Source organism: Lithobates pipiens, unplaced genomic scaffold (assembly GCF_037356315.1).
Source record: "Lithobates pipiens isolate NorthernLeopardFrog02 unplaced genomic scaffold, aLitPip1_a1.2 Scaffold_6, whole genome shotgun sequence".
Classification (NCBI taxonomy): Eukaryota; Metazoa; Chordata; class Amphibia; order Anura; family Ranidae; genus Lithobates; species Lithobates pipiens.
Window position 1 is genome coordinate 12126912 of NW_027507881.1, and position 12857 is coordinate 12139768.

Below are 12857 nucleotides of genomic sequence, written 5' to 3' on the forward strand. Positions count from 1 at the left end.
TTTCATTAAAAATCTTTATGCAGTATTCTGCTATGTGGATGTTTCATTATTTTTCCACATGGTCTTTTCGAGAGCCCTAATCGGCGTGATCGGAGGTTGGTTAATAGCGATGGAGAAACATTTACAATTCAAGGTATACCATTACGGTGATTCTGGTGAGTGCACCCCCAATGGGGAGATTTATCTCACGTGGTGGAGTGTCTGGTGGATGGGGGTTTCAGCAAGTCACATCACAAGTTATATCTGATCTCCTTCCAGTGAGTCTTATATGAACTATCATGAGAGTTTGTCAGTTGATTTATTTGGCATAAGCGCTACTGCAATATTTAAAGGACTTCCTCTCAGAGGTTTTTTTAGTATTGTCTTTTCAATTTTATACGTATATTTTAAGTAGTTGCTTTTTTTTTGTATTTTTAATGATTGATATTTATTAGGCTTGTGCAATTCGTTTCGTAACGAATCGAAATTCGGCCGAATTTTGCATCTTTCGGACATTCGGATGCATCCGAATGTCTGAATAAAAAAATAACGAATAACAACGAATACGAAAGAAATATAACGAATGAATTCGACATGATTCTGTAATTCTTTAAAGATCTAATGAAACAAATTGTCAGCTCAAAGTAAATCTTATAGTCCAATCAGGTAATTAATTTTGTGCCGGAGGATGGATTACTGGCAAAGTGCATTCCTGAGAACTGAGTTAGAAGGGTGTTGTATTGTATTTGAGCCGAGGAGAAGAGACGTTGTCATTGTGTGTGTTAAAAGATTCAATAAACAAACGACTTTCCAAACTACGAATCATTATCACGAATGTCTATACATACATAAATAGCGAATTTCAACTAATATGAACGAATGAATTCGACACTCTACGAATAACGAATTATCTGAAAACGTATTAACGTAACATAATGAATATAACAGAACGATATGATGTATTTTACGAATGACAACGAACCGAAACTAAACGAAATTTTCTGTTGTGCACAAGTCTAATATTTATATATCTACATAGTAATCCTATGGGTTGTTATCCTGGGCGCGGAGTGGTGCTTTTGTAGGGGGGGCCAGTATTAGCATCTTTTTAGTAGTTTTTTTTTTTAACCTTTTGCCCATTGGTTACATTCACCCCCTTCCTGCCCAGGCCAATGCCACACTTTGATAATTGTGTGGTCATGTAACACTGTACTCATATTACATTTTTATTTTTTAATTAGGACTGAACTTTCTCCTGTTGGTATTTAATCACTGCTGGGGTTTTTATTTTTTGTTAAAATTTTGAAAAACAAAACTTTTTCTTAAATTCTGTTATAAAATTTTGCAAATAAGTAATTTTTTTCTTCACTAATTTGTGGTGATGAGGCTGCACGGATGGGCACTGCTGGGTTGCACGGATGGGCACTGCTGGGTTGCACGAATGTTGTGCGGCTGAGGTGGCCCTGATAGGTGGCCACACTGATTGTCCAGGGAGAAGCAGACTCTTGGGCTGCCCAGACCCGACTCGGAGCCACAGTCTGAGCCCATGCATGGGGGGGGGGGGTGCGCAAGCAAAGAACAGGGGGGCCCACTGCGAGGTGGTCTCCAGCTCAGGGCTATTGCTGAACCCATTCAGAGCTGCCAGTTCCTGCTCTGGGGAGTCTCCCCAGACAGATCAATATAGACCCGCACCAAGCGGGGAGGGAGGAGAGAGCCACACAGGGGACACTTTCTGCCAGGGGCTCCACTCTGCGCTCTGTTAGCTCCGACCCTCCCTCGTCCCAACCCTCCTAACTTACAGCCCCGCATCTGCCTCTTTCCATTTACCTACCCCCACAGCACTGCCCCTCCCCACCCCCGGCGGCATAAAACAGGCAGGACACCTGTCGGCTGCCCGTCATAGGGTTGCCACCTCATCCCTTTAAAACCAAACACATTAATTACACAGGTTCTGTGGCTGTTTAAGGTGGTAAACTCTGTGCTTTATTTACATTAAATTAGCCCCAGAATCTGTGTAATTAATGTTTGGTTTTAAAGAGATGAGGTGGCAAACTCTACCGCCCGGCAATGTTGCAATACGGCTTCCGTATTGTGTTTTGGAGCAGAAATGACCCAACCTAAATTATAAAATATTAGGACATTCCGGCAATGAAGGTCCAGGGACAAGTCTTGTAAGGTGACCTATGAAGTGTGATACCAATTCTCCTTTGGCTGTCCATCTTCTGGTCCCGTTCAGATACAAGTGACGGTGACCAATGAGCAGAGGACACTTGTTTTCCACTTTATGTTGGTAGCACTACAGATAGCGCTCTAATGATTTAATATAATACTGTTTATTTTTCAACTCGCACCTTCCAGGATAAGTTGGCAACTAATTTAAAATCTTCAGAAATTTACATTACAAGTAGATCTCGGTCAACCGTGGAAAATTTGCATTTAAGCAAAGGAAGCACAGCTTGCTGCATGGCTCTAGTTTTTTTTTTTCATAAATCTTGTTCATCCTTTTGCTGTGCTTGCTAATTGCCATCAACTTTATTTTCTGAATGGCTGTAAATCTGACAACATCAAAATTCAGGTTATGAGAACTTAAAGGGTAACTCCACTTTCATGGGAAAAATAATCTTGCATATACAATTGTGGCACAAGTCCTATTGTAAATTAAAATGACCTTGTTTTCAATCTGCAGCACTGTAATTTTCTGCAAAATGCAATATGGCAACCTAGAGGCGTTCTGTACACAGCTATGGACTAAAGTTTTGAGAATGCCACAAATATCAATTTTCACAAAGTCTGCTTCATCCATTTTTATGATGGCAATTTACATATATTCCAGAATGTTATGAAGATTGAGATAAATTGAAATTAATTGCAAAGTCCCTCTTTGCCATGAAAATGAACTTGACCCCCCCCCCCCCCCCCAAAAAAAAATTCCACTGCATTTGTAAAGATGGCTTCAGGGGTCCCAAGAAAGTCCAGCAAGTGCCAGGACTGCCTCCTACAATTCAGCTGTGGGATCGAGCTGGCACCACCAGTGCAGAGCTTTCTCAGGAATGGCAGCAGACAGGTGTGAGTGCATCTGCACACACAGCGAGGAGAAGTCTTGGAGCATGGTCTGGTGTCGAAGGGCAGCAAAGAAACTTCTTCTCTCCAGGAAAAACATGAGGGACAGAGTGATATTCTGCAGAAGGTACTGGGATTGGACTGCTGAGGACTGGGGTAAAGTCATTTTCTCTGAATCCACTTTCCCTTTTGAATGAATGAAATACTTGTATAGCGCACAATGCGAACTGAATCGCCTCTAGGCGCTGTGGCGAGCTTTGATCATCTGCTAAAAGAGGAAGGTCTTGAGTTTTTTCCTAAAAGCCAGGTGATTTTCTTCCAGGCGGATGTTGATTGGTAGAGCATTCCATAGCCGAGGACCTTGGACAGCGAATCTCCGATCCCCCTTGGATTTATACCGGGCTTTGGGCACGAGGAGGAGGTTTTTGTTGGCTGATCGAAGACTGCGGTTTGGTGTGTAATGATTTATTTTCTCCATTAGGTATTGCGGAGCTTCTCTATGCACGCATTTGTGGGTGAGGCAAAGGGTCTTGAACGTGATCCGATTTTTTACGGGTAGCCAATGTAAGCTCCTCAGCGAAGGAGAGATGGATTCCCAGGGTTTTTTTCCTGTTATCAGCCTTGCCGCCGTGTTTTGGATCAGTTGTAATCGTGCAAGTTGATATTGTGGTAATCCTATGTAAAGCCAATTTGCGTAGTCCAGTCGTGAATTAATGATCCAACTACCACTGCTTTGTCATTCTTTGGGATAAAAGGGATGCGTCTGCGAAGCATGCGCAGCAGATGGTGAGATCCACTGACTACAGATCCTATTTGCGCATCCATTGACATTTGTGCATCTAAAATAACCCAGAGACTCTTCACTTTGGTCTTTGGGGAGATAGTCTGCCCAAAGACGGTTGGTGGAGACCAGGAGGTTTTGGTTGCGGGCTTATGATTTGGGTGTAAGATAAGAAGCTCTGTCTTTGATTGGTTCAGCTGGAGGGAGTTGGTGGTCATCCAGTCCTCTATTGATTTGAGGCAGTTTTCAAGTTGTTGATCTTTTTTTCCATTGATCCGGAAATAAAGCTACGTGTCGTCAGCGTAAGAGTGGAAGCAGAGATCTGAGTATCTGATGATTTGAAGGAGTGGGCGAATGTAAATGTTGAAGAGAACGGGTGACAAAGGAGAGCCTTGAGGGACTCCGCAGGTGACTGCCCGAGTTTCGGAGAGGAATTTTCCTAGTTTCACTGTCTGTGACCGATTTCCTAGGAAGGACGCGAACCATTGGAGATCTATGTCTTGGACTCCGGTTACTTCTGTGAGGCGGACGAGTAGAGTATTGTGATCTACTGTATCAAACGCTGCACTTAGGTCTAGCAGTACGAGGAGACACAGCTCTCCGTCATCTGCTGCTTCGAGGGCGTCATCCCAAATCTTGAGGAGAGCTGTTTCTGTTCCATGACCCGGGCGGAAGCCTGATTGCAGCGGGTCCAGGAGTTTGTGAGTATACAGGTGAAGTTGTAGCTTTTGTACTACAGATTTCTCCATGATCTTAGAAATGGTGTTGAGGCTCATAATTGGCCTATGGTTGTTTGGCTCCTGAGGGTCCAGGTTTGGTTTCTTGAGTAGAGGTTTGACGATGCCTTGTTTGAGGATGCTGGAAACAATCCCTTCGTGGAATGATCGGTTTATGAGGTGGGTTATGGTTGGAGTCACGATGTCGGAGCATTCTTTCAGTAGTTTTGTGGGGATGATGTCAATAGGTGAGGTACTGTCACGCAGTTTATTAATGATGTTTTTTGCGGTGTCTACGGTAATTGGGGATAGTGAAAATTTCGGCGGTTGCGGTATGTTGGTGCAGACATCCTCTTTATGTATTTGCTGGCTGAGGTCGGATGTTTTCTTCTGACAAATTGTTTCCCTGATGGTTTTGACTTTGTTTGGGGCATCTGGAAAAAACCCTTGTCCAGAGAAGAAAAGATGAGCGCTACCATCAGTCCTGTGTCATGGCAACACTAACGCATCCCGAAACCATTCATGTGTGGGGTTGCTTCTCAGCCAAGGGAGTGGGCTCGCTCACAATTTTGCCTAAGACCACAGCCATGAATAAAGAATGGTACAAAGACGTCCTCCAAGAGCAACTTCTCCCAACCATTCAAGAACAGTTTGGTGAGGAACAATGCCTTTTCCAACATGATGGAGCACCTTGCCATATTGTAAAAGTGATAACTAATTGGCTTAGGGAACAAAACATCGACATTTTTGGGTCCGTGGCCAGTAAACTCCCCAGACCTTCAACCCATTGAGAACTTGTGGTTAATCTTCAAGTGGCGGCTGAACTAAAAAAAATATCATATCATATTCGGACAAACGGCAAGCATTGATTATGCAAGAATGGAGGCCATCAGTCAGGAAGTGGCCCAGGTGGACAGCATGCCAGGGAGAATTGCAGGTTTTGAAAAAAGGGTCAACATTGCAAATATTGACTTTGCATAAACTTCATGTCATTGTCAATAAAAGCCTTTGACCATTATGAAATGCTTGTAATTATACTTCAGTATACCATAGTAACATCTGACAAAAAGATCTAAAAACATCGAAGCAGCAGACTTTGCGAAAATGAATATTTGTGTAATTTCTAAAACTTTTGGCCACGGCTATACAGATGTACAGAATTCCCCCCTGAAATGTAATTTCCTGCTCATGTGATTGGTTCACCGTTTTTTTTCCCCTGAAGTCTGCGCTAAGATACAAGTCAGATTTTAGGCCCCCTACGACGTCATTTTTGGGGAGATACTCCCAAAGGGAAATCACATCTAAAGGGATGCAGATCCTGTCACTTTCCTCATTAGAACTATATAGGTGCAGAAGCTGATTGATATTCACTTTGCACATGAACACACACACAGCTATTTCTTCAGAATAAGAAAAGGTTGGAGTCTGCAACAAAGGTTGTTCAAATCCCTGCAGTGTCCCTCTAGGAAAACCTGTCCTTAATCCATCCATTATTATATACTGTATGCGCTCCAACTTTGGAGACTATCAAAATTTAGTTAGGACTGCAGTACACGGGTGCCGTAAGGTGACCTTTGCAAATGTGTGAAAACTTTTGTTGCAGGCTGACTGATAAGTGAGCTGGGAATTTGTTTAACATGCGTCGCCCTTCCAAGTGCTGCTTGCTGAAAAGGCCAGTTATAGGTTGGGCTGGTTGCCATTTGCAATGCTGCTCTGCTGCTTCTTTAGATTTCTAGAACGTAGTGGGAAGATAGCAGAGACTGCAGCCTGAATGTTTATGGAACTTCAGCCAATCCACGATGAGATGTACTCAGAAGGCGGGTAAGGGTCCATAAATAGTCTGAGTCCCGTGCAGCAAGGGCAGCTTGCAGGATGTGGTGTAGTGTTTCTGGGTTCCGCCTGATATGGGGGCCTGTCCCTCCTGGGCAGAAGGCGGGAATTGAAGCCAGTCTAAAGACGCTGAGGTTCCAGCTAGGCTTAACTGGGGGAGTCTATTGAAAAGCAGCCCAAAAATGCAGAGGGCCAGGAGAGAGCTCACAGGATAGAGCCAATGGGGAGCTGTGGGATAGAGCCCAAGTTGTCCAAGAGGTGGCATGAGTCTACATCGCTAGAGAGAGCCTGGAGGGATATTGGCAGGAGGCAACCGATGATACTAGTGGCTGAGTACAAGACCCCAGTGCTGCAAGGATTGACAGTAAGGTACTGGGAACTGAGAGTGAAGTACAGGTCACAGGCAACTGGGGTTTCTTTGGCACTTTGCTAAGAGAATGCAGACAAAGTTGTACAAGGATTTCAAGAGTTGTGCAGAACAGCCAGAAATGTAGTAAAGTTTTAGTTATGGGCTATCCCATGCTCCCTTTTTCCATCCAAGTGCCCACCCCAACATTGGTGTCAGCCGGAGGAATGGTGCTCCCCCCCCCCCAACATTGGTGTCAGTGAGAGGAATGGTGCGGAATGCTCCCCCAACGTTGGTGTCAGTGGGAGGAATGGTGCCCCCCCCTCCCAACATTGGTGTCAGTGGGAGGAATGGTGTCCCCCCCAACATTGGTGTCAGTGGGAGGAATAGTGCTCCAACATTGGTGTCAGCATGAAGAGCCCAGGGCCAGATGAAGGCAAGCAAAAGGGCCACATCCGGCCCTGGGGCCGCAGTTTGGAGACCACTGCCCTAGACTGATTCTTGAGCCAAAGGCAGAATGCTGAAAATGCTGTGTGCATGCTGCGAGTGGATGAAATGGACACAAATAACCGGCGGTTCCTGCGGGGGTAGCACCACATGAATGAAAAGTGTCTTTGCAGTTCTATGTTTGATCTGTTTTTCAGATATGGTAGACATTGCGGTATTTTGTACAGTCTGTGTAGGTGGATAAACCAGCAACACTACATAAATAGATTTGCAGTTTTCTATTTTAAGGCTGTTTTAATAAATGCTAATAGGGTAAAGCTACATCTAATCAGCTTCAGGAAGTGTGAATTTTGCTGCTTTTTAAATTCCCTTCTTGCCATAACATTCTAGTATCTCAGATCTCCCTTGTAGCGCGTCCCAAAGTGATCCCGGGGTGTCAGCCAAAAATATATCGCTTACAAAGACTGGTGGTTTCTGATGTATGTTGGGAACAACAGAGGTGAGGTCTCTTTGCTGATAAAGCAGGAACTTTGTAATTGCGGGTTAGAGGTATTTCCTTTATCAAACCGCTTCCAAACTGGATCCAGCAATCATCGGATAGGCCTCTATCACTGACCTAGCAGCCGGTGGGTTGCTCAAAGTCTCTGCCACAGACTTGTAAATTTAAATGAAATCTTTGTACAATTGTCTGCCACAGGAAAGCACAACCAACAACTTAATTAGAAATTAAAGAATTGTCACACCGTACCAGTTTCCTTCAGCCAATCTGGTGATACTGTGTGATAGGTGACCCTGGATGCATCCTCCAACTGAGTCTCCAGGCTCTTCCAGAGATACCAGCCTTGTTGCTCGGTCCTCTCCTGAAAAAGTCCTCCCCTGGATCCTCCAGTCGCTTAGCTTCTCCCCGCAGGCAAGACAGCACAGGACCACCCCTGGATCGGTAGGCACCAAGACTTTTGGGCCCACCCTTTGTTACAAAGCCTTGGGCCAGCCGTCCCCGAGACACAGGAACAGGCTGCACACACCCCAGGCCAGGAGGGCCATGAGGTCGGGATAAGGAACCCCGGAAAAAGACACTCAAAAATGGCGTCAGTACCTTAAGTACCCCCCACCCAGAATGCACAGCAGGTGAACCACTCCCACTGGGCTATTTCCAAGTAAAAGGGGTATTCAATGCATTCAGCCTGTTGCATTTCCAACACTTACCGGTGGTGACAGTGACACCTACAGCCAAGTGGAAACTAGTACAACCCAGCTGAACTGGTACAGAAACCAGAACTTTGACATAATTAGTCTGAGCCAAACTGCAGCCTCAGACAATTTAAATTTACAAAAAAACAATAGTCTGCTCATTAGGAGCAGGGCCCTACACTTGTATAAGTAGAGGTGCCGTTATCAATGGTGCTGCACATGGCCTGTGCAGAGAGCAGAGCTGTGGGAGGGACCCAGCAGGCTCCACCCACTACAGACTGCCTGCAGAAAATGACAGGAGGGGCGGAGACAAGACCAGTCACTCTGCACAAAGAGCAGCAGTGAGCAGTCTTACAGAGGGAAAGTTTCAAGCTGCATTACTGAACAGATCTGGAACAATACACATGCCATTGATATGTAGATATTTGCTTACCCTGTAGAAACCCGCTGTCAGAATACAAAAGCTCAGCGAAAGGGATTCCCCCTGAAAAATTGGATACTGTTGATCAAGCAATTTTCTTATTTTATATTTCTTTTTCTTTTTTAAATAACATTTCATACTTGCCTGTGTAATAGATTTTCGCAGAGCAGCCCCAATCATCTTCTCTGGTCCCTCGCCAGCACTCCAGATCCCTCCCTCCCTGCCTAGTGCCCCCCCCCCCAGGTTGGTGCACAGATGTCCATGTAAATCGCAGCCCGAAATCGCAAAAAGTAGTACAAGAAACTACTTTTTGAAATCTGTGCAGCCCCGCAGTTGCGGCTTCACACAGATTCAGACGGTGCCATTGACAGCAATTGTCGCCGAGTTGTCATGTCAAAACACTCCAGTGTGAACCAGGGCTAAGAATGGTCCTAATCTCAGCTTGTTACCGGTATAGAAGACACCAGGGAGCCAGAAATCTGGCTAATTGATAGGGAATCACTCACTCATTGCGGCCGGGTTCATACTGGTACCACAAACGCTCCGACGTTGGGAGCTCATGTCACATGACGTATGAAAATCAATGTTCCCTTATGGGAGCCATCTTAACTGGTCTGACACAAGTCGGTCCGACTTTGAAAATGCTCCCTGTACTACTTTGGTCTGACTTTGATCCTACTTCAATAATAGTCAATGGGCTGAAGTAGGATCAAAGTCAGATCCTTGTCCTAATCATCCGACTTTGGCATCCGACATTGTGTTATTTCCTGCCCCCTGCTGTAGCCCCTCCCATTGTGTTAGTTTTGATTGGTCAAAGGACAAGTTATACTATCTGAAAAGTCAGATCAAAGTAGTATCCTGTTCATGAAAGTCTGATGGATGTAGGACCGATGTTGCAGAGCAAAGTAGGATGGTAGTCGTCCTACCGTCGTGTAGTAGTGTGAACACGGCCTAAAATGCAAATTTATAACTTTTTTGAAATGAGTTTTTCTGGATATTTTTTGTTCCATCACTCACTGTAAAAATAAACCTACCATTAAATTAGACCGTTTCTTGGTCAGTGAGCAATCGTACAAAATTAGCAGGGGGTTAAATTAGAGGTCGACCGATATGGGTTTTTCTCTGGCCGATGCCGATATTTAGAAATCATGGCGGCCGAAAGCCGATATACGATGCTGATTTTTTTGGGCCGATATGTTAAGCTGATTTTTATTTATTTATTTTTAATCCCCCTTGATCTAACACATTTCCCACTGGGGCGTTTTTTAAGGCGCTTTTGGGCTAAAAATAGCGCCTGTAAAGTGCCTGCAAAATGGCTCCCCTGCAGTCTGTGTGAAAGACAGAGTGCTTTCACACTGAGGCGATGCGCTGGCAGGATCTTAAAAAAAAAAAAAGTCCTGCAAGCAACACGTTTGGAGTGGTATATACCGCTCCTCCACCACTCCTGCCCATTGATATGAATGGGCACCACTGCTGAAGCGCATGCAATGCGATTTGGCAGCGGTGCTTCATGGGCGCATTTAACCTCCTCCTTGGCCGCTAGCTGGGTTATATGTGCCCCACTAGCAGCCAAATAGCACCGCTAAAATGATGGTAAAGAGCCGCTAAAACTTGCGTTTTACCATCAACGCCTGTCCGCTCCAGTGTGAAAGCAGCCTTCATAAGTGATACAGAAAATTTCTTACATTTAAACATTTATTAAACAAAACAAACCTCCAATCAGTTTACTTGTATGTATGATCTAGATTTAAAAAAAAAAACCTATATATTAAATAAAAACAGGTAGTCAAAACTTTTGGACAAAAAAAAAAAAAAAAATGGGCTAACTTTACTGTTTTTATTTTATTTTTATTTTTTAAATGGTGTATTTTTTTCCCAAAAAAATGCATTTGAAAGACCTCTGTGCAAATGCCGTGTGACATAAAATATTGCAACAACCGCTATTTTATTCCCTAGGATCTCTGCTAAAAAAAATATATATAATTTTTGGGGGGTCTAAGTGATTTTCTGGCAGAAAATACAGGATTTTTACTTGTAAGCAACAAGTGTCAGAAAAGATTTAGTCTTTAAATGGTTAAACTGAGAACTTCTACACAGAGATGACTTCATTCATTCAGAAGTGTAAACATTGTATCATTTAGTTCTTTTCTTGGCAGTCTGCCCAGAGAGGAGGAAAGTGTTGCTATGACAACTCAGGCAACTTACACTGACTTCTTACAGAAGTCATTTCAAAGTCCCACTGTAGAATCGGCTTTTTATCAGCACAATCGGCCGATGCCGATTATTTAAAAAACGGCAAATATCGGCCGATATATCGGTCGACCTCTAGGTTAAATACCTTTTTACCTCACTGTATACTTTCCTATCTATTTACTAATGCTGGCAGCATGAGGATTAAAAATGTTGATTGGAAGAGTAAAGTTTCACTTTATTGTAGTTTATCATTTTTACATTGAATATATGGCCATTATCTTGGCTATGTGAAGTCTAGCTGATTTCCTCCGGTTTCCCGTACAGGTGGAGTGGATGCAGCAGCAGCAAGTGAAGAAAAGGGTGAAGCGGCATATCCGAGCAGATTCCAGCCTGTACTTTAATGACCCCATCTGGTCAAACATGTGGTATCTGGTAAGTACGCCAATCTACACATTTATTTGCTGGCAGGATAGAGTGCCCACTTGCGTATGCCAAGTGCTTAGATGTCTGAAAATTCCAAAAATACATTTCCACTCGCTTCCATGTAAACGGTGGCTTGTGTGCCGAAGACCTCGTTCAGCCGTGTGATTTTACACTTATGTTAAGGTGAAGTTGTACCGGTGTTGGGCTAATGCCGGCCAACTCACCTGAAAGGGAAAGTAGAATGTTTTTGTTTGTAATGTCGTCCTCGGAGCTAAAGTAGCTTTTGCTGCTTTTTTTTTTTTTATATATTTAGGTAAATCAGAATTTTGCACATTTGCCACTTTACATCGCCAGGCTTTTTTATTTTTGTGTTGGCAAAACTAACTTTACCTGCTTTCCTTTTTTTAAAAATAAAGCCCGTTTACACAGCTGAAGCACAAATTACACATACAGCTAAGATCCCTTTCACACTGGGGCGTTTTTCAGGCGCTTTAGTGTTAAAGCGCCTGTAAAACGCTTGTAAGAAGCCTCATCTGCAATCCCAATGTGAAAGCCCAAGTGCTTTAAGAGCCCTTTCACACTGCCAGCGCCCAAAAAATGCTCAAAGCACAGCTTAAACTAGCTGCGCTTTACCAGCTTTTTTTTTGAGCGTTAGTGGGGCGCTTTTAACCCCTGCTAGTGGCCAAATAAAGGGTGAAAGGTGCCCACAAAGCGCCTCTGCCGAAAGCTATTTGCAGGGGCTTTTCAGGCACTTTTCAGGCTTTTTGCAGGCGCTTCCCATTGATTTCAATGAAAAGGGGCGCTTTAGGAGCGATGTATTAACGGCTCCAAAAGCGCTGCAAAGAAGCTGCTTACAGGGCTTATTTTGACGCCCTGCCAGTGCAGTGCCCGAGTGCTTTCACATTGGGATTGCAGTTGCGGCTTCTTTCAGGCGCTTTTTTTTTTTAAAGCTAAAGTGCCTGAAAAACGCCCGAGTGTGAAAGGGATCTCGGTGTGAAAGCACTCGGGCTTTTACATTGGGATTGTAGATGAGGCTCTTTCAAGTACTTTACAGGCACTTTACAGGCACTTTACAGGCACTTTTTTTAACGCTAAAGCGCATGAAAAACACCCCAAAGAGGTCTAAAAGTGACTGGTCCTTCTCCCTTTGATTTTTCCCTCATTTCTTAGAGAGACCAAGTCTCAAAAGAAAGAGTTGCTTAAAATACTTTACAAAACCGGTGTAATGGTTGCATGTTCAATATTTATTAAATATTTTATACAAATAAAAAATCTAATCAAAGACAAACTATGGGGTGTAGTTTGACCCCACTGATACAAACACTTGCATCGTTTTTGCACCCACTGTCACCAATGGAGTATATTTTGTTCTCATTGGAACCACAATGGCACACGTTAGACATCAATGAACGATCTCTGCACCCACACCCACACTAATTATATTTTTTCTCCACCAAAAGCTTTTTATTA

The 12857-nt window shown here is 43.8% G+C and overlaps 1 protein-coding gene across 1 annotated transcript in view; it reads left to right on the plus strand.

Annotated features, from left to right (window-relative positions):
- The window catches only part of LOC143958235 (proprotein convertase subtilisin/kexin type 6-like), a 303257-nt gene that overhangs the window by 137882 nt on the left and 152518 nt on the right, over nucleotides 1-12857 (plus strand). Inside the window, exon 3 of the mRNA XM_077467752.1 lies at nucleotides 11289-11396. Within this exon, the coding sequence (XP_077323878.1) occupies nucleotides 11289-11396 (108 nt within the window). The remainder of the gene's footprint in view (nucleotides 1-11288; nucleotides 11397-12857) is intronic.